Source organism: Lagenorhynchus albirostris, chromosome 3, assembly GCF_949774975.1.
Source record: "Lagenorhynchus albirostris chromosome 3, mLagAlb1.1, whole genome shotgun sequence".
NCBI classification, from domain to species: Eukaryota; Metazoa; Chordata; class Mammalia; order Artiodactyla; family Delphinidae; genus Lagenorhynchus; species Lagenorhynchus albirostris.
Window position 1 is genome coordinate 97848795 of NC_083097.1, and position 25639 is coordinate 97874433.

The 25639-nt window shown below is 33.8% G+C and overlaps 1 protein-coding gene across 3 annotated transcripts in view; it reads left to right on the forward strand.

Annotated features, from left to right (window-relative positions):
- The window catches only part of DMXL1 (Dmx like 1), a 124030-nt gene that overhangs the window by 54927 nt on the left and 43464 nt on the right, over positions 1-25639 (forward strand). For 2 of the 3 annotated variants that reach the window (XM_060143458.1, XM_060143459.1), the window contains exons 22-31: positions 15-180; positions 1006-1261; positions 2390-3483; positions 3936-4127; positions 6594-6670; positions 8889-9016; positions 9534-9782; positions 14862-15040; positions 19740-19870; positions 24635-24720. In XM_060143458.1, the coding sequence (XP_059999441.1) occupies positions 15-180; positions 1006-1261; positions 2390-3483; positions 3936-4127; positions 6594-6670; positions 8889-9016; positions 9534-9782; positions 14862-15040; positions 19740-19870; positions 24635-24720 (2558 nt within the window). The remainder of the gene's footprint in view (positions 1-14; positions 181-1005; positions 1262-2389; positions 3484-3935; positions 4128-6593; positions 6671-8888; positions 9017-9533; positions 9783-14861; positions 15041-19739; positions 19871-24634; positions 24721-25639) is intronic. The other variant, XM_060143460.1, reaches the window with a different exon arrangement.

Here is a 25639-nt window from a genome sequence, read left to right on the forward strand (position 1 = left end):
TTTTTTCTTTATAGATCCCAAAAAGATTCCAAGATGACACAGTTTTTTGGGCACAATTTTGAGGATGAGAGATGGCGTAAAGCAGCTTTAAAGAATGCTTTTTCTTTGTTAGGAAAACAAAGATTTGAACATTCAGCAGCATTTTTTCTTTTAGCTGGTTGCCTCAGAGATGCAATTGAGGTAATGAATGAATTTTTTAAAAAATAGCATTGTCATCCTTTTAAGCTCTTCATGGTTTCAATTTTGTTTTTTAATTTCAAACTCAAGTATAGTGGAACTAACACAAGGCTTAATGCCTAAAGGCTTAATGCCTAAAGGCTTAATGCCTAACTGGTAATATTTAATGGTGACTTTAAAATTTTGTCATTTAGCTTGAATGATATTTATACAGAATTAAAATTAACCAGGTTCTGTTGGTTGGTAGAGATAGGTAGTTGATCTGACTCTTAAGAATATTTATGAACAGGTTAAAAAAATAAAATATTTGTCCTGTCACTTTAAACACATTCGGACGTATATTTGGCTCTGTGTTAGTTGACAAACCTTAGGAAATTTTTAGCTAATTATTTGCTAAGTAAACCTTACAAAAAGTTATAAATACTTAAAATATAACATTTCTGTTTCAAATTGCCCTTTTGCTCAGAGTTTCATACAAGTGATTCAAAACATCTTTTTGATTTGGAAACATTATAGTCTGCTGAGGTGGATGGGGAAGGGTAAAAGCTCAAGAATAAAACAAAGTGTGTCATTTTAGCAATTATTCAGTGCTTTTTCATTAGGCTAATTCTTTTTGCAAATATGTATTTAGTACTACCAGATAAATTAACATAAATGTTGTCAAGTAGATTTGCTGAAGCAAGCAGCATATGTTTTGTTTATTGTCCTTGTTCACTATTTTCAGATATTAATAAAGCTTTGTGTTCATCTAGTTATTAGTGAGTTAATTGAGTTTACCTTAAAATGAAAGATACCCTTATTTATAAACAATATTTCTTGTTTTTGAAGGTATGTCTTGAGAAACTGAATGACATTCAGTTGGCTCTTGTAATAGCAAGACTCTATGAGTCTGAATTTGATACATCTGCAACATATAAATCTATTTTACGTAAAAAAGTTTTGGGAATTGAACTCAATGAACTCAATTTGTTGAATATAAATATGCATTATGATCCTTTTCTTCGGAGTATGGCATATTGGATTTTAGAAGATTATAGTAGTGCTCTGGAAACATTAATAAAGCAACCTATCAGAGAGGATGATGGTAAGCTATACTTCTAAGATGTTAATGCTTAAGAGTTTTATTAGTGTTTGTCAGGTTCAGAGCACACTGTTGGGTGCTAAGGATAATGCAGAGCAAATTGAAGACGTACGTGGTCTAAGACTTTATGGTTTAGTTGGGGAGACAGAGTTATGTATACAGTTTTTTATTTTTTATTTCCCCCCCCACCAGGAAGCTAAATCCTTTGAAAACCAAGGACTTTGGATTTTCTTATTGAACATAGAGGTTTTCAACGTTTGAATATAAATGTTTTGAAGAAAATAGTGATAAACAGGGAAATAGAAGTGGTTGGATTTCAACTATAATTTTAAGGTTGACTAGATAGGACTGAATTGGATATGGAATATGAAGGGAATGAGAGTCAAGTTTAACTCCTGGTTTTTTGTTTGAGCAATAGATAAGTGATAGGGGGAAGGCTAGGAGCAGAGTTTGGAGAGTGTTGCTTTAGATAGAAAAGACTTCTCAGATAAGGTAACCTTTGAGATGAGACCTAATTGAAATGAGTGAGTAATCAGTGCAGGTATCTGGTTTTTAGGCCAAGGGCACAGTAAATAAAAAGGCCTTGAGGCAAGAATGGAATGTAAGTGGAAACGTAAGGTAGGCCTTTGGATATAGCATTCTAGATTTACAGGGTGAAATTGCTACTAGAAATAGAGATGTGCACGTTATCACATATAGATGGTATTTAAAGCCGTGGGACTGTAGGAGTTAACTCAAGGAGTGTAGATAGAAAGGAGGTCAAGTACTGAACTCTAGGACACTCAGCATTTAAAAGTAGAGAAGATGAGGAAGATCTAGCAAAGCAGACTGACTGAGATGAAGTGTCCAGGAAAGTAGGAGAAAAAGAACTAAGAGTGTGTAACTGGATGTTTTAAAATGTCTTAGATTGTTTCCTGAAGAGATGTGAAATCAGCATAATCTTTGTTTTCCTACTATGTTAGAACGCTTTCATTACAACTGTGTTCCTGTCTATTCAGTGCCATGTGTTAGTTTGGTCTCTTAAATTTTTCTTAGAAGACCAGGTAGATAAAGGTGCCATGGTAGAGAAAAAGGGCTACAGTACAACCCTTGAAGAATTTTTCTTGGCTCATAAAATGAATTTACTTTCAGATCAAGTCATGATGTCAGCCTGCAATCCTGCCGTTTTTAATTTCTACAATTATCTAAGAACACATCCTCTTTTGCTGAGACGTCATTTTGGATCATCTGATGCGTTTTCCACACACATGAGTTTAACAGGAAAAAGTGGACTGGCAGGAACAATTAATTTAAGTGAAAGAAGATTATTTTTTACTACTGCCAGTGCTCATTTAAAAGCTGGCTGCCCTATGTTGGCTTTGGAAGTATTATCAAAGATGCCAAAAGTCATCAAAAAAACGAAACCTTTTTGTAGAACATCTAGTTTTCTGGATACTAGTAAAGTCTGTTCTCCTTCTTCTCCATTCAAATTGGATGCAAGGGAAGATAAGTCTTCTGCTATTGATTGGTCACAGTCACTGATGAATGGTTTTGGATCTTCTTCAGAGGGTTCCTCAGAGAAGCAGTCAAATTCCACTCTTTCTTTTGACTGGAGCCAACCAAGTATTGTATTTCAGGATGACTCTTTAGAATTAAAATGGGACAGTGATAACGATGAGGAAAATGAGGATCTCCCTGTTTCAATGAAAGAACTAAAACCTTTACAGAGAAAAGTAGGGGAAAAAATAGATGAAACAAGTTCTAAGTACACAGACTCTCTCAGCACACTAGATGAACATGACATTTTAAATCCATCAGAAGATATCATTGCAGTTCAGTTAAAATTTAGAGCATGTTTAAAGATTCTCACGGTAGAACTTCGTACCTTATCTACTGGATATGAAATAGATGGTGGAAAATTGCGATACCAGCTGTACCACTGGCTTGAAAAAGAGGTGATAGCCCTTCAGAGAACTTGTGACTATTGTTCAGATCCTGAAGAATTACAGTCTGCATTTAGTGAAAATGGAGATGCATTTGGATTAAATGAAGATGCCGAAGATTTGCTTCATCAAACAAAAGTGAAACAACTGAGAGAAAATTTTCAGGAAAAAAGACAGTGGCTTTTGAAATATCAGTCACTCTTGAGGATGTTTCTTAGTTACTGCATACTGCATGGATCCCATGGTGGGGGTCTTGCATCTGTGAGAATGGAATTGATTTTGCTTTTACAAGAATCTCAACAGGTATGTAACTTACATGATAACCAGTCAAAATACTACTTGTATGAAAAACAGTTTTTGAGATTGCTTTTTTAGTTTTAAAATGTTAAAATTGTTGATTTTCTTAATTATGGTTGCTTTAAGGAATTCTGCTTTTTGTGTGGTGCTTCATATTATGGATTTCTAGAGTTGTGAATGCATTGTGGTTTAAGGACAGTTTGATATCAGACCCTGTGATCTGCTTAATTCATATTAAACATTCTTATACGAATGCCTTGTGAGATGATGATACGAGCGTATTGTCCCGTCAGTTTTCATTATAATTGGTGGAAGGTTGATCGTCCCTTCTAACTCTGTAAAAGTTTGTTATGCTTTTAATTTTTAATTGTTCTGAAGTTTTTCAAAGAGACCCTGAATTACTTAATGGATTATAACTATAAATAGTTGATTAACCTTTTTTCCCTTTGTTTTTTAAGGAAACAGCAGAACCAATATTTCCTAGCCCTCTTTCAGAACAAACCTCAGTACCTCTCCTCTTTGCTTGTACAGCCAGTGCCAAAACAGTAGTTGCCAATCCGTTATTGCACCTTAGTAATCTAACACATGATATTCTGCATGCCATAATAAACTTTGATTCACCACCCCATCCTGATATCCAAAGCAATAAAGTAAGTATGCTTGGTTTCAGACATTTAATTTACCTATATACTATGATAAAACTAAAAGATAAGTGTTAAGGCTTTTTATAAACAATTTTAAATATCATCCTATGCATAGTGATTGTTTCATTGCCAAGTTTATATTGGTTTTGATCAAAGAAAACTTTTGGTTGTAGGCCAAGTTCATCTTACTTGTATTACTTATACCCAATAGGGTACTTCAGTTTTAAAGTTTTACTTCGTCTTATTTAACTGCATCATTTTGGTAAGCATAATAGTGTGTATGCACATTTATGAGTAAATCTTCAGCAGTACACTTAGCCAAAAAGCTGGGGTTTTTTTTAGAGACAGAAACTTAATATTATGTAAAAGTACTAGTATCTCTTTTTTTTTCCCTCATAGTCTGCATTTGATTCTCTCCCCCACCTCACAGGCTGTGATATCATGCCATCCATTTTCTTTTTGTCTAGTGGTAGCCTCTCCTACAGTTTTACCTTCCTGGATAACCTTAACCCTTATAAATTAATTTTGTCACTTTGTTTCCTATACTGCTCAGTAGAATAAATGCCCACATTGCATATTATACAATTAGGAATTTAATTTTGTTTAGATTGTGCTGATTTTAACCAAACTTTATTCCATATTCAACTTTAATAATAAGCAAATAATAAGCATAACCCTGGTGTATCAGCTTTTGCTGCTTAAGAGCCACCCTGAAACATTAATAGCTTAAAATAGCCATGATTTATTTTGCTCATGATTCTGTGGGCCAACTGGACTGATAGCTGGATACCTTCATTTGTCTTTGGTCAGCAGGCAGGTTGACTGGATTCTGGATGACCTAGGATGGCCTTATTTACATTTCTGGTGGTTGGTAGACTGTTTGCAAGGCTGACAGGAAACTTTGGGATGACCAAAGACTTTGGGATGTGTCTCATCCTCCAGTAGGCAAGCCTAGAGTAATTAGCCTGGGTTCTCTAAAGAAATAGAGCCAGTAGGGTGTGTGCGTGTGTTTTTATAGAAGGAGCCTTGTTGTAAGCAGTTGGCTCACTTAATTACGGAGGCCAAGAAGTCTCAGGATCTTCAGTTGGCAAGCTGGAGACCCAGGAAACCAGATTGTGTAGGTCCAGTCTAAGTACAAAGGTCTGAGAACCAGGATAGGTAATAGTGTAAGTTCCAGTCCAAATTCCAGCAGGCCTGAGACCCAAGAAGAGCCAGTGTTTCAGTTCTAGTCCCAAGGTAGGAAAAGACCAGTGTCCCAGCTCAGTGCAGCCAGGCAGAAGTTCCCTCATACTCAGCTTTTTTGTTCTGTTCAGGTCTTCGATTGATTGGATAAGACCCGCTCACAATCGGGAGGGCAATCGTCTTTACTCAGTCTACCAATTCAAATATTACCCTCATCCAAATTTACCCTAACAGACACATCCATAATAACGTTTGACCAAACGTCTGGGTACCCCTTGGCCCAGTTAAATGGACACATAAAATTAACCATTTCACCTGGATTATTTCATATAGTGGTTCCAGGGGTTTAAAGAGCAAAAGTAGAATTTGCAAGGCCTTTAGAGAACTCGGTTCAGAAATAACACATCACTTCTGCCGTGTCCTCTTGCACAAAGCAAGTCTCAGCCCAAATTCAGTAAGTGGCGAAATAGACTCCACCTTTTGATTGGAGAAGCTAGAAAATATTATCGTTTTTGTAGTCTGTTGTATGTGGTCTTCGCTGTCTTCATTCATATGATGTCCTTGATTTTAATTCATATCACATGTCTATTGATCATTGAAGGAAAAATACCAATTAGATTTTAATATGCACAAAGAGTATCATACCTTATAATTAGATCAAGAACCTGGTCTTTTAATAGTCTAGCCTCCTTTCTTACCTAGATTAAGCTTCTCCCTCATCCTCAGATCTACTTCTGTTACTTCTCTTGTCATGCCATGTTTGGAGCCCTGTCATCCTCAGTACACGTATTTGCCTTTCAGTTGCTGTCTTTCATACCTTCTTTCTCTAAAATTTCCCTCTCTTCCAGTTGTTTTCTGTAGTAACTCAACTGTGTGATAGCATATTCTTCAGTGATCTGTTCATAAGTGAACTGTCATTTACCAGGCTGGACTTCATATTTTGGTTGAAGAAGGAGCAGTTTAAGTCTTGGAGGGCTTGCTTTTAATGCATGGCTCATGGCACTACTGAATAAGCTAACATCTGTTCTCGTTTGCCCTTAAAACAAATTAGGTAGTAGGTGTCTGTTTTATAATTTCTGCAAAGGCCTCAGGTTTTGTGTGTTTGTTTGTGTGTGTGTTTTTAATTTGTTTGTCACAAGACCTTTCAGACAGAAATGAGTATTAGGGAGAAAAGGAAATAGTTTATAAGGGCAAAATCATTTTTTCATCTTTTTTAAAATGCTGATTATATTAGGTCTTGAAAAAAAGCTACATTTTTCAAAGTTATAACTGTTGTTTTTTTTTTTCCAGGTATATGTAATGCATACTTTAGCAGCTTCACTTTCTGCTTGTATTTATCAGTGCCTTTGTGGTAGTCATAACTACAGGTAAATATCTTGTGAAATTTAAGAATGTTTGCAGTAACTGATGAGGTTTGAGAATTTGTATGCTCTTGCTCTAGAAATACTGTGTACTGCAGTCCACCTTAAATAATGCAAAAAGCATATGGCTGAAGTGTTGAGTCCTTGTTTTTCATCTTTGAAATTTTAGCATATGTCTTTATGGCAAATGCATCTCAAGTAAACTCTTCACAATATAACTTATTTAGCAGCCTTTTATTGATCACTGTCTAATGCTAGACATTGTGATATACGCTGGAATAAGGTCTCCTTCCTTAAGGTCAATCTAGTTAGAGACAAACATGTGAAATGATAAATGATATGTAACATGACATCATACTTAAATGATATGTCCTATAAGATGATAGGTAGTAAAATCTCAGGGAGCACAGAGGAGGGAGTGACTGACTTGGAACTGAGAAAAATTTTACAGAGTAGTTGATTATGATCTTTCTCTTTATGTCCTAAGGTTTCACTTAGGACATAAAGATAATAAAGCCTAAATAATTTAAAGCCTAGATAATTTATCTAGGCTTTCAAAACATGTTGTTTGACAGTGTGGGGGTCTATATCTTTCTTTAGTTCTTTGAAATTCCCTTACTCTATTTCTTCAAATATTTTATCTTCTCTCTTCTCTTTCCTTATATGAGACAGATATTGGAACTTGTGGGTCCCTCTTATTTTTCTTTTAGCTTTCCTCTCAAATGATCCCTTTCATTATTTCTTTCTTTATTTTTTGCTTCATTTCAGGAGAAATCCTAGCTTCATTTTCCAGACACTAATTCATTCTTCAGCAATGTCCTATCTTTTATTTAGCCTATTTGAGTTTGTTTTAGAAATTCTATTTTCAATTTTAGTATCTCTTTATTTATTTTAATAGCCACTTAAAAAATAACTTACTGTTCTTTTTTTAGTTTTATTTTTTTTTAACATCTCTGAGTATAAACCACTTTCCTTAATGTTCTGGTAAGTCTTTGCTTCCTCAGGTGTAGGTATGTCGCTGAGTTTGTTTTCTCTTACATGATGTCAACATTCCTTTGTGTTGATTTTTGATTATCTGTTTATCTAATGTGTTTGAATTCTCCCAGGGGTCACCTCAGCTTACTACTCTGGTTATGTATTCCCATAGTAGCTTCAACTTGATTTCTTTGACCTTGGTCCTCCAAAAGTTCACTTTCTTATTACTGAGTATGGCTTTGTTTTCATCAACATATTTTTATCTTTCTTATCATTTCCATAGGCTTACTTTAGCAGGGGAGATTTTTGGGTTTTGTTACTCTTCCATCTTGAAAATGGAAAGTAAAGCAAGAGAAGCTATTTCCATATGTATCAAACTGTTAGAACTAAGACAACTTGCCAGTTAGAACAGATCTAAACAAATAAGTGTGCTATTTTTAAATATTATATTCATTTATTTAACATATGATATAGGAACTACTGACAGGGTTTAACAAATTTTTCGTACCATTTTTCTATTGTATTTATTTCATAGTTTGTGTCAAGCTGTAATTTATTTTGTCCATTGATCAGTTTATTTAGTTTTAGCTTAAAGTGCCATTTAATTAGAGAAGCTTACGCTGAATTCCCAAACTGTGTGAAATCACTCCTCCCTTTTGCTTTCATATCACTGTATGCATAGGTTTTGTCTTTAAAAACAGTATGATAAAATTATTTGTGTCTGATTCCCCCACCAGACTATAAATCGCATGAGGACGGAAACCATGTGTTTCATTAAACACCTGTTATCTGGTGCATATACCTGATATAACCTACCCTAGTGTAGGGTAGAATAGCCATTAAATATCAAATTGAACCTAAACTGACTTTTTCAACTTAGTAACCTTGTTTTAAATTTTGATATATAAGCTTGCTACTTGTGGTCAATAATGATTTAGTTTTTTCATTTGTACATATTTTATGTCTTACAGTAAATATATTTAAAAGCTATCATATCTTTTAATTTAGAAAATTTAAAGGACACTTTGTTTTATTATAATACTAGACTATAAAGCACAGTACTTAGGTGTAAAGCAGTATAACTAATACACAAAATTTTGTATTTAAGGTACCCTAGATGATAGATCTAAAACATGGAAGTATTACGTGTGAAATTCATTTTAGATCATTGTATGTTATTATTGTTTTATTATATCGTTGTTATTGTAGGTCATTATAGATTGTTATTATTTAAATTTTTTTTTCTTAGTTCATTTCAAACAAATCAGTTTACTGGAATGGTGTATCAGACAGTACTGCTTCCCCATCGACATTCTTTGAAAACAGGAAGCTTAGATGAAGCCATAACTCCCAATACATCACCAGCTCAGTGGCCAGGTATATATAATTTATATATGTGTGAGTGTTTTTCTTAGCCTTATTGAATTTAATCAGATGAGGAAAAAGTAGGTTTGGCTTGGGTTTGCTGTATGATAATCATTGTTGTTAACTATTGTTAGAATTGATACCAGTTTATTATTCACCACTTATTACAAATTATCCAGTTATGTAATGTTAGTTTTTCCTTTATCATCATACTAAAATAACTCAAATATTTTGTTATATCACTTTTTATAATTTTGCTTTTGTCATAATAGAAAAACATTTGTTATGGCAGTGAAATTTTATCTATCAGATTTGAATCAGATTACAGATTTCCAGCATTTGTCTAAATTGAACAAGTAGCTCAACATTTATGCATTAACTGCAATAACCTCTACTAGTCTATGAATCTATGGCAGAAAATATTTTAATCCTGATGCTGTAACTTTTTTCAAAAATTAGGAAATGTTGATTATTTATTAATTTATTGTCAATGATAGCTAATGGTAGCTATGTTTTTTGTTTCTGCTAGGAATAACTTCTCTAATTCGACTTTTGAATTCTTCTGGGGAGGAAGCCCAGTCAGGGCTTACAGTCTTGCTCTGTGAGATTCTCACAGCAGTGTATCTTAGTCTCTTCATCCATGGCTTGGCAACACATTCTAGTAACGAACTGTTTCGGATTGTGGCCCACCCTCTAAATGAAAAAATGTGGTCTGCTGTATTTGGTGGAGGTGCACATGTTCCCAGCGAAGAACAGACACGCTCAAAAGCTTTACCTGGTTAGTTTTTAAACTGTTTTATTTTATTTTTTAAGGCTACAGCTTTATTTTTTCATCTGAATGATAACTTTGTTAAATGTAATTACATTTTAATTCATTCACAGAAAGTTCTGTTACAGACCATTTTCTTAAAGCATGAACAAATAGTTTTGTGGTAAATATGCAGTATAAAGTTTCTGGTGTAATTATCAAACTTTAAGATACTCATGCACCAGTGATTAGAACTATCTAATGTAATTTAAAATCTTTTACTATTGAAATTTTCATTTGTTTTGAAATATACTGTAACATTGGTTTTTGTTCTATCCCAAATCAGATCTCTCTTCTTTCTTTGGCAGGAAGGTACTTTGCTATGCCTAGCCCCCACCAGGTAGTGGTATTCTCCATGGAATGTGTGGGCTTTTCCAAAGCTCTTTCAACCATCAGTTCTCATAGCCCTCCCAGTCTTGCAGGCAAGATATTAGCTTTAGAAATAGGCTTTTACAGTTCAGCTTGCTTTGTGTTGTTTTGGAGGGGTTGGGGTACAGTGGGCCAGTTTTATTTTGTTTGGCACTTAGCAAACTGAAAATTTTCCATTAATCAAGTCATATTTTTGATTTAAAACAATGATTAGCATTTTAGAAAACCATCCCTGCTTTTTTATTATGCTTTAAGTTCTTCATTTTGATGTTTTCTATTCCTTAGACTTTAACGTATTTTTAAATGTGTAGAAATAAAGAAACATCAGTGCTAATCATGATAAATCAGACTATGGCTTGAAATGACTGGAAAAACATTTCAAATAAGGCTGCTTTATGTTCTGCATATTATGATTCCAGCCATTAGGGTTTTGGATTTCTAAGTGTTCATAATATCATGCAAAGTAAGTATTTTAAATAATTGTATTACCTTTTCTTAACTTTCTAATGTTGTAACTGTAGGTACTGTATTTATTTAAAGACTGAAACAAGCTTTTGACCTGAAAAGAATCTTCATGATGCTTTCTGCCTTTAAGTTTTCTTTTTTTTATTAGCCCATATGTGATAATCTTGGCTTTAAAATTTTTAACAATATTTTAAATTTTGTAACATCTCCTTTCTAATTTTTAAAGAGTAATTTCCTGTGCTTTATTTTTTATATGGATAAAAATAGAAAAGACTAACTTACGAAACTCATGTTGGAATATATACTTCAGGTATTTGAATTCATTTTAGAAAAAATTTCAAAGTCTGAGAGGGAGTACGATTTATAGGTCTACTGAGATTAAAGACTGTGATCTTGTTATTACAACATGTTATAAAGGGATAAATTCTTGAAATAGAATGTCCACATACTTGTAAAAAATTAAAAATACATTTTTACTAACCAGTCAGCAAGCCTCAACTTCAACAATTCCTGGAGCATTTCTGAGCACAGATACATAAACAACCTTACTCAAAGTCCAGGTTGTTCTTTGTTTAACCACTCAGATATAGCTGTTTGTAGTTACAAATATCATATAATCAACTCTATCTCACCACTTACTGAATCCGAAATAATCAAAGTGAAAAAAATTATCTGCATCTGTATGTTTAACCTCTTGCGTTGGGACATGGTAGCCAAATAATACAGGATACTTAAAAAATGAGGTTTACTTAGTGATGGGGCTGGATATAGCCACATATAGATTATGTGATGCTCATCTGTCTATAAGAACCCAGAAACAATTCTGAATGCAATCAATCATGGATGTAACTGAAGGAGCATGTACAGAAAACATAAATGATATGATTTATCAGTTTGCTAACCAGAAAAAAGAGTACGCTCATTTAATGATGAAACCAAAGGTCTGCTGTTTCTAAAGCTGATTTAGTTTGTGAAGGAACAAGTAGAAAAAGAAAAAAATAGAAAAACAGAATAAAGGGAAGAAGTGAAGATACTAGGTAGTAAAGGCAGTAATAGTAATTAGAAGTAGCAGTCCTATGAGGCAGGTAAACTGACAGTTGGAGAGACAAAATCTGAGAACAGAAAATCAACCAAGACAAAGGGACAAGCAGGGGTGGCTTTCAGTATAAGGCAGAGTTCTGAAATCTCAGTTTTTGAAGGCATTATTATGTTGTTCTGAAAGCACACCAACTAAAGCAGCACAGCAGCTTGATAAATTTTAGGTTGTAAGTAAGAAGTCCTGTATGTTCGAATCACTGTTGAATGTAATCATGATGTCTTAAGAGTGTAATTAAATTAGATAATATTCAGTATACATTGTTGACCAAGGGAATAAAATGATGTGTTTTAGAAAAGTTGATCTGAATTCAGCCAAAATTGTTATATATATTGATATATTTTTAGTTTCTAGTGTTTAAATATGGCCAAATGAAAACTGACAGGTCTAGAATATTTCATTTTCCTGACAACCTATTCATCTATTCAGTGTCAATGTATTGTATATTGAAGATGAAATACATGCTTAGAACCCTTAAAAATCTGTTTTTAAAAAGTGTTTTCATAAACTTAGTACTATGAGAAGATTTTAAAGTTACCATTTGTTTTCCTTGTTCTGGTATAAATTCTGATTTTAATTTTCTTTGCAATAATGGTCTTACGAACTAAATTTTTCTTTCTTCATGTCTGTTATATACTTAATGTACTTTTAGTGACATAAAATTTAAATATGACTTAAGCTTTGTAATATAAGAAAATGGTAGATGATTTTTATTAGACTTTAACTCAGCAGGTCAGAGTTCTTAACAAAAATGTTAAGGTACATAAATCAGTATTTTATTTTTTAATCAAATTTACTTTGTGATTCCTACATATGTTAATGAGGGATTTATTTTTTCTAATTAATTAAAACTATAGCGTGGGTGAATGTTCATGGAGTTCTGAATTATTCTATTATGGTTAAGTTTTAAAGTAGATGATCATATAAGCAATAGCAGTTTTTGAAAAACTACTTTTTTTTCTGCTAACGGTGAGAAATCCATACTTTTGCTTTTTATTGCATATTGTAAAGCAAAACAAAATATTTTAAGAATTTTTGTTGTGTTTCATAATAATGTTTGCAGGTATAAGAATTGTCGTTATTCCTGTGCATACCTTAGTTTTTCTTTACCTACATTCTAACTTCTTAATGCCCCTTATAATTCATAAGCTCTATCTATATCCAAGTTCCTTTTCATTTCTCCCTAATGCTGATTTTTTTCTTTTATTACTAGTAAAGTAGCCATTTACTACCTTAATAATGGAACAGTAGAATCAGTTTGTATCCAAGGAGTGACACAGTTCTTGATATTTTATTATTAGCTTTTTTCAGAAACAAATGGTTAAGCACCCAGCAGCTACACAGTTTCTCTTGGTGCCCCTCAGCTTCATGACCACTCGAACCCAACGTGATATAAGCATAAAGTTGTCTTAGGTCTTGCTGCAATTTGAGGGAAAAGAAGAGGGAGCATCTACCCTAATGATAAGCTTCAAATCATTTCTTGTTTGCTAGGAGGTGTCACTAAGGTCTTTTAATTTGTAGCATTTCAGGTAATATAACATTCGGTACTGTGAACCTGTTTGCCGTTTTTCCCCTGTTGTCCTTGTGCATCAGAAATGTTTCAATAAGAAGTTTTATACTTCTGAAATTGAGTCTGTAATTTTAAATGTTTCCCCTCAGTGTGGTTAATTTCTTGTTTTCATGTCAATTATCTGGGTTCAGACACTGTACTTGCAAATGTTTTTCTCTCTTAAAAAATTATTTTTATGTTTTGCTTTAAAAACTCTGCTTTTTTATGACATAGCAAGCTTGGTAAAATCTGTGAATTTAGCATTGTAAGTTTTATTTTTCCCTAAACGTCTGTGTTCACATCACATGCCTTCTAATAATTAAAAACAAAACAAGGAGAATAGTAATATTTGCCAAGTGATAAATTTATTTTAAAGCATAGCATTAATTTTTTTGACAGATTAAAAAAATACCCTTATATTCTAAATTTTTTACTCAATGAGAATTTGGTAAAACCACTGTTTAAGTTTTAGAATGTATATAAATGTATGCAACAGATATATTAGAAACATGATTGTTGATTATCAATTGCTTATAAGATCAGAGAGAAAAAATTACACATTGAATATGATGGTTCTTTTTAAAGTCATTTGAATGATTACATACCACTTTTTAGCAATCCCTTTGTATACTAATTTTATTCATCTTTATTTCATTTTTTCTGAAGTAACTAAATTATTGTTAGACTCAGCTTGGCTGTAGCTTGATATAATGCATGAGCATGCTGTTTATGCAAGCTAAGTAGCTTCAAGCAATAAAACAAAATTGTATTAAAACACAAATACTTGTATTCCTTTGGAAGGTAAGTGACTTCTTGCTGTAACCATTAAAGAAGAATATTGGTGTGCCTTAATATGGGGTTGTTTACCTATCTATTAGACCATGACTATGTCCAGGAGATCCTTGATTTTCTATTGGTGATTTGCATCTAGTGACTTAGTATTGATTAAAGATTTGTATAACTTGTTTTTCTTTGCTAATGCCCTTAATACTCTAAGGTAAAATACTAAGAGAATATTGACTGTTAAATGTTTAGAAGTTAAAACAATAAAGATTGCATTTTCTCCCTCTTCTTTGTTGTTCCATTGAGTAGAAAATTCTACCTCCAAGCCATTTCTAAAAGTCTGAATCAGTTTAGTAGGTAGTTTTGGTGTTTGAATTTTTTAATATTTTCAGTGAAAAATTAGTAGTAGTTTTTTAGTAGATAAAAGGCCAAGTGATTACTGAAGAATCTCATAACTGAGTTGTTGCCTTTAATTACCACTGACATCCCATGGTATTCTTCCCCCCCGCCCCATGATATTCTTAAAAAACAAAATAGAAAGATGTAGATAATTTAGATAAGTCAACATTCAGAGAGTAAGGGACAAGGTGAGATAAAAACAAAGATCACTATACAAGATGATTTTTGTCTCACTTCCTCCACTATTTTCTTACCTTACTATCATAATAATCTCAGTTTTGTGTATGTACTTACTTGTAGTTAACCTTAGGTCTTATGTAAAAATAGATGAAATCAGAACAATGAAAATTGTACTTATTTTTATAATACTTTATTTTGTTCTTGTTAGTTTCTTCACTAGTGGAAGAAGGAGAGAAACAGAACAAACGTTTTAGGCCATCAAAAATGTCTTACAGAGAATCTGCCTCAGTGACCTCTTCCTCACCACCAGTAAGCCAGGAATCACTGATAGTTAAAGAGAAGTTCATTCCACCTGAGCTCAGTATCTGGGACTATTTCATTGCCAAGGTAATACAAGTGTTATCCAGATGATTATTTGTGTAGTTAAACAGAAATGAAACTGTTTAAAATAAGTAATTGTTGGTGTTTCCAAATATTTTTCCACACTGGTTTAGAAAATTTTCGTTTTATCAGGGTACATTATCACAAAATATACCCTAAAATATTTTGGACATATTTCAACCAGGTTTTAAGGCAGTTCTTTTATAAATTATGATCTTTGCATTTTAAACAAAGCAACGTTCTTAGTAAGATGAAAAGATAAATTGGTTATTAGCACCTTAATGCTTGATAGTAATTAAGGAATCAAGACTGCCAGAAGTCAAAGTGCCATCCATACTCTAATTCCTTTTCTATACTCCAGGCAGTCCTGCATTGTCCTGATATACACAGATTTCAGTTTTTAGTTAAATAACATCAGTCCCTCAACAACACTGTTCAATTTTAAAGTTACCACAATTTATTAAATATGAGTAATCGCATAAAGTACAAACTTTCCTGCTAGCTATTCAGTCCACAAATCACTATGTACCTCATGATCAGTGACCAATCACAACAGTTCTTTCAAAGTCTGTCAGTGATTGGTCATTTAGTACCTGTTATTCAGTATTCAGTTCATACACAGACAGAAAGGCATGTGGTTGTCTTGCCTCCTTATCTCCCATAATAAACTCAAGTGACATTTTACAAAACTGGCTAATCAGAAGAGGGAATTGACTAACACAGATAAAAGTGCAACTGAAAAATGAAAAGTGATAGTACTGGAAGTGAAATTCAAATCAAATATAAGTAAAGTTATAGAAGAAATAGCTAACTTTGGGAATACTGACATTGCTGTCATTTGATACACTTTAGATGTACAGCCAGAGGCAATTAGTAAAGGCCAGCTTATCAACATAAATGAGGAAAGTGTGGCAAAAGGATGAAGATGTCCCAGAGATAGTGAAATTGGCAAAAAACTCCACATTAAAAGAACTCTGGGTAATATTTCACAACATTGAAAGTGCAAAGAGTAAAAAGTTGGATGCTGATACAAACTTAGAAAGGAGTATGACGATTTGCTAACGATTAGAAAAGAAGCTTGCTTTGATTCCTGAGTTAGAAGAAGGCCAGCACTGTTCAAAGTACTCTTGATAAATTTCTTACAAAGAAATAAAACACTTTAATTCTCACTGTTTCTAATTACAGTATACTAAATAAGTATTGTTTTTACTATTTTTTTTCATTTTCCTATACATTTATAGCTGACTGTAAAAGTTTTTAATGTTCTGACAAATTTTTAAATGGTCACAGAACATTTGTAATTTTTTCATGCTTCAGGGTAAAGAAGGGCATTTATATCACCTTGTTTCACATTGCCTTTTGCAGTCATTGATTCATTCAACAGATGTTTATTATGTACTCTGTTTATATTGGAATATCTTTATTTCATCTTCATTTTTAAAGCATAGTTTTACTTTTGCTGGGTATGTGATTCTTGATTAGCAAGGCCTTCTTTAGTTGTCTTGTTCCTGGATCTGGTTAAATTTTGGGCTGGTCTGCCCTTGTTCCAATCTGTATCTCAGCCTCAGGCTAGTTGAAATGTTAACCTTCCCTAATTGTTTGCTGCTGAGAACTCTTGTTTTTGACAATGCTGCTGGGCATGGAATTCGTTGTTGTTGTTGTTTTTTTAATTGAAGTATAGTTGATTTACAGTGTTGTGTTAATTTCTACTGTACAGCAGAGTGATTCAAGTATTCATTTATATACATTATTTTTCATATGGTTTATCACATGATATTGAATATAGATTGAGGACCTTGTTGTTTATCCATTCTCTGTATAATAGTTTGCATCCCCTAATCCCAAAGTCCCAATCCCTACCCCACCTCCCTCTTGGCAACCACAAGTCTGTTCTCTATGTCTGTGAGTCTGTTTCTGTTTCGTAGATAAGTTCATTTATGCCATATTTTAGATTCCACATTTAAGTGATATTATATGGTATTTATCTTTCTGTTTCTGACTTACTTCACTTTTTTTTTTTTTTTTTTTTTTTGCGGTACGCGGGCCTCTCACTGTTGTGGCCTCTCCCATTGCGGAGCACAGGCTCCGGACGCGCAGGCTCAGCGGCCATGGCTCACAGGCCCAGCCGCTCCGCGGCATATGGGATCTTCCCAAGACAACCACATGCCTTTCTGTCTGTGTATGAACTGAATACTGAATAACAGGTACTAAATGACCAATCACTGACAGACTTTGAAAGAACTGTTGTGATTGGTCACTGATCAGATCTTCCCTGTGTCCCCTGCATCGGCAGGCGGACTCTCAACCACTGCACCACCAGGGAAGCCCCACTTCACTTCTTATAATCTCTAGGTCCATCCATGTTGCTGCAAATGTCATTATTTCATTCTTTTTAATGGCTGAGTAGTATTCCATTATATATATGTGCCACATCTTCTTTATCCATTCATCTGTCAATGGATATTTAGGTTGTTTTCATGTCTTGGCTGTTGTAAATGGTGCTGCAGTGAACATTGGGGTGCATGTATCTTTTCGAATTATAGTTTTCTCTGGATTTATGGGCATGGAGTTCTTATTAAAGTCAGCCCCCTCTGGCCAGGCAGGCCACAGAGTTCTTTGTCCTCACAGGCTGCTGTCCCTGATATAACAAATGGGCCACAGAGGGCAGGGGTTGGGTTAGGAGTACCCCCTGGCCAAAATGCCAGATGCTCACTTTTTACCAGAGATTCAGTAGTTTTTCTTGAATAAATACTTCTCTATGTGTTGTATGTATTTGGTCAGTTTCCAGTATCTTTAAATGGTTGTTTTTGACAACTTTTTCCAGTTTTATTACTTCTTTTTGGGAAGAGGACTTACCAAACTCCTCGCTCAGCTTTTCCAGAATTTCTACCCTCCCTGCTATGTTTCTTTATTGGGCTTCTTTGGACCCAAGATTTTATAAGTTTTCTTTTCAAATTTCCCACATCTCTTCTTTCATCCTCACTCTTAACTGATGACATCATCTTATGTCATTAAAAAAAAAAATAGAACCAGACAAAAGTCTTTCATCATTCTGTCGTGAAGCCCTCATCTTGTTCTCTCTTGTTATTATCAAGGAAGCATCCTTCCTATCAAAGATTCATTGCTATTCTGAATCCTATCCTTGTTTTTCTTCTCTACCCTTCTCTCTTCACTACTGGCTCTTCCCTTCAGAGCAGAAATGTGCTCTGCTGTCTCCCATTCCAAATCCTGCTTTGATCCCAAAACTTTTTCGAACTATTATCCCATTTCTCTGCTTCCCATCCTCCTTCAACTTTTCAAAACTATAAACACATTATCTTTCTATTACCATAGGTCCCGTTCATATTTACCCATTGTATGACTCGTGACACAACCACCCCACTAAACCTGCTGTTGTTGAGATTCAGGTGGTATCCATGTTATCAAGTATAGGAAACTTCTTTGTCATCATCTTATATGACTTCTTAGCAGTATTCAACCCATGTGACTATTTCTCCTTTTTGAATTACTTTTCTCTCTTGTTGTATTGATACCAGTCTCTTCTAGTTTATTTCCTAACCTTACTATTTATTCCTTCATAGTCTTCTTTCTTCTTCCTTTTCTGCCTGACCTGTGAATCTTGATCTTCTTCAAGATTTAGGTTTCTGATATTTATTTTCTTTAGTACTTCCCATGTCACAACCAAAGTCCTCCCATTTTAGTAAACGGCATCTTCATCCTTATAGTTGCTCAAGCCAGAAACCCAGAAATCGTCTTTTCCTTCTCTTTCCCTTGCTCTCCAAATTGATCAGTAAATCTGTGCTTTCCCCCAAATATACCATGAATGTGTTATTTATCTCCATCTCCATCACACACCTGTATCCAGACTGCCAACTCTTGCCTTAGTTACTGATGTCTCCATTTCTTCTCTTGACATTTGACTTTTCTCTCATAAGGCTATGGTCATAGTAACATTCCTAAAGTATAAGTCTCAATACCTATCCTCTACTTAAAACTCATCAGTGGCATTCCATTACACTCTTTACTGTGTTGTACAAAAACCCTACCTGATCTGTCATCTGCTGTTCTCTTCAGCTTTTCTCCCAACATAACCCTCTTGCTTTAGTAGGCTTCAGCCAAACTTCTTTTTTTTTTTTTCCATACCAAACTCTTTTACCTTATTAAAGCCTTTTTACATACTATATCTACTACCTAAAATGCTTTTCTTCCCTCTTGTTAAATGGCTTATTCCTTCTTGTCCTTTAGGTCTCACTTAAATGACACTTTTCAAAGAGGCCTTTCATGATGAGCTTATCTTAACTCTTGTTAATATTCTTGATGCCAATGCTATTTTCTTCTTTATAACACAGCTAAATACAATTTATATTTAGTTTTCTATTATTTGCCTGTTTTTTTCCCCTACTAAAATATAAGAGCTGTGAGGACAGTGACTATATATATGTCTTAAAATTTCTTACATTGAGTATACTTTTCACACATAGTGGATACTTAATAAATTTTTTTTGATTGGATGAATAAATAAGGGAATTGTGTAAAGTGATGTTGAAGGCATAGAATGTCAAAAAAGAAGCAACCAAGTACTGGTTACTTTACTTTCTTATAACAAAGTACCCCAAAATGGGATAAATTGCTAATATTAGACTGTATAATTGAATGTGTTAAATCAGATAGTTGGATGATAAATTCTGTAACTTTTTTATTTTAGCCTTTTCTACCTGCTTCTCAAAGTAGACCAGAATATGATTCAGAGGAGAGTCTGGAAAGTGATGACGAAGATGAAGATGTTTTAGCTTCAGATTTCCATCTCCAAGAGCATTCTAATTCAAATTCATATAGGTATGGAATATTTAATTTTAAGCTTCTTTAAAAAAATTCATTATGTAATTTTGAAAATAATACATGAAATTAATATCTTGGTGAATTATATTATAACCCAGATCTCTTTAGCTGAAATTGTTAAATTCCCTTCCTTAACAATAATTCCACAGTTAATTTTTGATTACCCTTGAATGGACAATCTGTACTTTTTTTCAGCTCTCATAAATCTTGCTGTCATATCATTCCTTGCCCTTTGCTCCCTACAATAAACAAACTGCACTGTTTTAGCCTAAAAGATCTAATGTCTTTTCAGTACACTAGTACTCAAAGATGTCAGTGATTTCTGTCTTAAAAATGGCATATGTGGAACACATATAAAAATCATAAATGTTCAAATACCCTCAAAGCTCCAATGCTACATTATTATCCTTACATGTATAAGTGATAGTATGATATGTTGTTTATATCTGAAAGGTGTATATATTTTATTATGACATGGTATGTTAATTGTGTGATAGAAAAATACAACTTTTCCAAAAGAAACAAGTAAGTATATTAGGGAAAATGAAGTACTCCTTTATCGAAAAGAACAGTTTTTATGAGATTTTTAAAAAATTAATTTTTATTGGAGTATAGTGGATTTACAGTGTTATGTTAGTTTCTGCTGTACAGCAAAGGGAATCAGTTATACATATACATATATCCACTCTTTTAGATTCTTTCCCATATAGGTCATTACAGAGTATTGAGTAGAGTTCCCTGTGCTATACAGTAGGTTCTTATTAGTTATCTGTTTTATATATAGTAGTGTATATATGTCAATCTCAGTCTCCCAATTTATCCCTCCCCTGCTTTATCCTTTTTCACCTTGGTAACCATAAGTTTGTTTTCTACATCTGTGACTTTATTTCTGTTTTGTAAATAAGTCCATTTGTACTATTGTTTTAGATTCCACATATAAGTGATATCATATAATATTTGTCTTTGTCTGACTTACTTCACTCAGTATGACAATCTCTAGGTCCATCCATGTCGGTGCAAATGGCATTATTTCATTCTTTTTTGTGGCTAATATTCCATTGTATATATGTACCACATCTTCTTTATCCATTCCTCTGTCAATGGACATTTAGGATGCTTCCATGTCCTGGCCATTGTAAATAGTGCTGCAGTGAACGTTGGGGTGCATGTATCTTTTCAAATGATAGTTTTCTCCATATATATGCCCAGGAGTGGGATTGCTGGATCATGGTATAGTAGCTCTATTTTTAGTTTTTTAAAGAACCTTCATACTGTTCGCCATAGTGACTGTACCAATTTACCAATCTACATTCCCACCAACAGTGTACGAGGGTTCCCTTTTCTCCCCACCCTCTCCAGCATTTATTGTTTGTAGATTTTTTGATGATGGCTCTTCTGACCAGTGTGAAGTGATTCCTCCTTGTAGTTTTGATTTGCATTTCTCTAATAATTAGCAGTGTCGAGCATCTTTTCATGTGCTTTTTCGCCATCTGTATGTCTTCTTTGGAGAAATGTCAATTTAGATTTTCCACCCAGTTTTTGATTGGGTTGTTTGTTTTTTTGATATGGAGCTGCATGAGCTGTTTGATATTGTAGAGATTAATCCCTTGTTGGCCACTTAGTTTGCAAGTATTTTCTCCCATTCTGAGGGTTGTCTTTTTGTTTTGTTTATGGTTTCCTTTGCTGTGCAAAAGCTTTTAAGTTTAATGAGGTCCCATTTGTTTATTTTTGGTTTTATTTTCACTACTCTTGGCAATGAGTCAAAAAAGATCTTGCTGCAATTTATATCAGAGAGTGTTCTGCCTTTGTTTTCCTCTAAGAGTTTTATAGTATCCTGTCTTACATTTAGGTCTTTAATCCATTTTGAGTTTATTTTTGTGTATGATGTTTGAGAATGTTCTAATTTCATTCTTTTGCATATAGCTGTCCGGTTTTCTCAGCACCATTTATTGAAGAGACTGTCTTTTCTCCATTGTATATTCTTGCCTCCTTGATCGTAGATTAGGTGACCATAGATGGGTGGGTTTATCTCTGGGCTTTCTATCCTGTTCCATTGATCTGTATGTCTGTCTTTGTGCCAGTACCATACTGTTTTGATTACGGTAGCTTTGTAGTATAGTCTGAACTCAGGGAGTGTGATTCCTCCAGCTCCGTCTTTCTCTCTCAGGATTGCTCTGGCTATTTGAGGTCTTTTGTGTTTCCATACAAATTGTAAAATTTCTGTTCTAATTCTGTGAAAAATGCTATTGGTAATTTGATAGGGATTGCACTGATTCTGTAGATTACTTTGGGTAGTATAGTCATTTTGACAATATTGATTCGTCCAATCCAAAAACATGGTATATCTCTCCATCTGTTTGTGTCATCTTTGATTTCTTTCATCAGTATCTTATAGTTTTCTGAGTACAGGTCTTTTGCCTCCTGAGGTAGGTGTATTCCTAGGTATTCTATTCTTTTGATGAGATGGTAAATGAGATTGTTTTCTTAATTTCTCTTTCTGATCTTTCATTGTTAGTGTATAGGAATGCAAGAGCTTTCTGTGTATTAATTTTGTATCCTGCAACTTTACCAAATTCACTGACAAGCTCTAGTAGTTTTCTGTTAGCATCTTTAGGATTCTCTGTGTGTAGTATCATGTCATGTGCAAATAGTGACAGTTTTACTTCTTCTTTTCCAATTTGGATTCCTTTTATTTCTTTTTCTTCTCTGATTGCTGTAGCTAGGACTTCCAAAGCTGTGTTGAATAAAAGTGACAAGAGTGGACATCCTTGTCTTATTCCTGATGTTAGAGGAAATGCTTTCAGCATTTCACCATTGAGTATGATGTTAGCTGTAGATTTGTCATATATGGCCTTTATTATGTTGAGGTATGTTATCTATGCCCACTTTTCTGGAGAGTTTTTATCATAAGTGGGTGTTGAATTTTGTCAAAAGCTTTTTCTGCGTCTATTGAGATGATCATATGGTTTTTATTTTTTAGTTTGTTAATGTGGTGTATTACATTGATTGATTTGCGTATATTGAAGTATCCTTGCATATACTGAAGTATCCTTGCATCCCTGGGATAAATCCCACTTGTTCATGGTGTATGATCCTTTTAATGTGTTGTTGGATTTGATTTGCTAGTATTTTGTTGAGGATTTTTGTGTCTATGTTCATCACTGATATTGGCCTGTAATTTTCCTTTTTTTTGATGTCTTTGTCTGGTGTTGGTATCAATATGAGATTTTTATTTGCTGGTTTCCTGTGTTAACCTGATTTTGTTTTTTTGAATATATGGAATATTTACATGGCTCCAAAGTCAATCTGTGTAACTCAACAACAAAATAACTCAATTAAAAAATGGGCAAATAAGTTGAACAGACATTTTTCAAAATAAGCACATGAAAAGATTCTCACTATCACAGATTATTGAGGAAATGCAAATAAAAACCACAATGAGAGATCCCCTCACACCCATTAGATTGGCTATTATCAAAAAAAACAGAAAATTACAATGTTGGCAAGGGTGTGGAGAGATTGAAACCCTTGTCCACTGTTGGTAGGAATGTGAACTGGTGCAAACCACTGTTCCTCAAAAATTAAAAGTAGAATTACCATATGACCCAGCAGTTTCCCTTCTGGATATATACCACAAGAAATTGAAAGCAGGTGTTGAACTGGTAGTAGTACACTCATGCTCATAATAGCACTATTCATAATAGCCAAGGGGTAATTGCAACTCAGGTGTCTGTCAGCAAATTGAATGCAATAAAGAGTGCGGTAGATACATAGAGTAGAATATTATTCAGCCTTTAAAAGGATGGAAATTCTGACACATGCTACAATATGGATGAATCTTGAGGACATTTTGCTAGGTAAAATAAACCAGGCACAAAAAGACAAATGCTTGTATAATTCCACTTATGTAAGATACCTAGAATAGTCAGATTCATAGAGACAGAAAGTAGAATGCTGGTTGCCAGGACCTAGGAGACAGGGAAAATGGGGAGTTATTGTTAAATGGTTATAGAGTTTCAGTTTTTCAAGATGAAAAGAATTCTGGAAATGGATGGTGGTAGTGGCTGCACAATATGAATGTACTTAATGTCACTGAACTGTACACTTAAAGGTAGTTAAGATGTCATATGTATTTTACCACAATTTAGAGTAGTAAAAAATCAGTAATCTAAGAAATAAATTTTTTGCTTGAAAAAAAAATGCCAAGGTATCTTTTTTTAATTAAAAAAAGGAAATCTGTATAAAAATATAAAATCTGAAGTCTCATATCCCTTCCACTTGAGTCCTCCTCTATACCCTCTACAGATACTTATTTTTATTAGTTTCTGGTTTATCCTTCTGTTTTCAAAAATAAGGGTGTGTGTGTGTGTCTCTGTGTGTGTGTAAAATTTATTTCCGCTGCTTTCTTACACAGAAGGTAGCAGGTAGCATACTATATAATGTTTATAACTTGCTTTTTATTTATTAATACATGCTGGGGTTCACTCCATATTAACATTTAAACATCCTTTTGGCTACCCTAAAACATTCCATGATTCAGAGCTAGTTATTCAACCATTACAATTACTCTGATGGGTAATTTCTACTCTTTTGCTGTTGTAGATAATGCTGACATGAGTAACTACATGCATGTATTGTTTTGTTTTTGTGGAGGTATATCTTCAGGGTAGATTCCTGGTAGTGAATTGTTGGATAAATAGTGTGTAGTCTTCTCAATCCCTAAGTAAATTTTTAACAGATCTACTGTTGCTTTATTTTTAGTTGGTCATTGATGCGTTTGGCAATGGTGCAGTTGGTGCTCAGCAATTTGAAGACTTTCTATCCCTTTGCAGGTCATGATCTTGCAGGTAATAAATAGCTTAACATAAACTTATATTGCCATTGCTTTTGATTGACTTATTTTGTATTTTTTTTCAAGTAGTGGAGAAAACGTTTAGTAAGTTCCTATGGGTCTATCATATTGTTAGGTGCTTTTAGGAGGACAGGGTCCAAGAAAGCAGGGAATCTGAAGCTGATGTGATTGACTGTATTGAGACTGTGTTTATGGCTCTAGCCAAGGTGTTGAAGATTTAATAGTTGTAGACACATAGGAAACTAAACAAAAGCAAAAATTTAGTAATTATTAACTCTGAGGGAGAAAAAGTTTGTACAGGAAAGAAAGGGGCATGATAGTATACCAAGTAGTTCAGCTGTGATCTCTATTAACATATATATAAAACAAAGTAGACACTAAATTATCAATCTAACTAAAAATTATTATGGATTGTATTGGAATGATGGAGAGAGGGGAAGTTTATTCTCATATTTCATAGTAGTAAATCAGTAGATCATTTCTAAAATAGAAAAAAATCATAAGCATATTATTTAGATTTTTGAAGGTAAATAGCAGAAATAGCTAAAAGTTGAAAGGGGGATCAGGATTCAGGAGAATGGAAGTGTAGAACTGGAAAGTGCTGACTTTTGTAATAAGTATTATTTCACTTTTTTTACCTTGTATATTATTTTACTTTTCAAAAGAAGTCTAGCTATGTGCTTTACATAAATTGGGCTGATACAAAGGCTTAAAGCAATTAATTTTCCTCCCAAACATATTTTTATAATATTCAGGTACATTTTTTGTGCGAAATTAAAGTCAAAAGCAGAGATTGCTATAGCAGTTATTTATTTATTTATTTATTTTTGGCTGTGTTGGGTCCTTGCTGCTGCGCCCGCCTTTCTCTAGTTGCGGTAAGCGGGGGCTACTCTTCGTTGCAGTGAGCGGGCCTC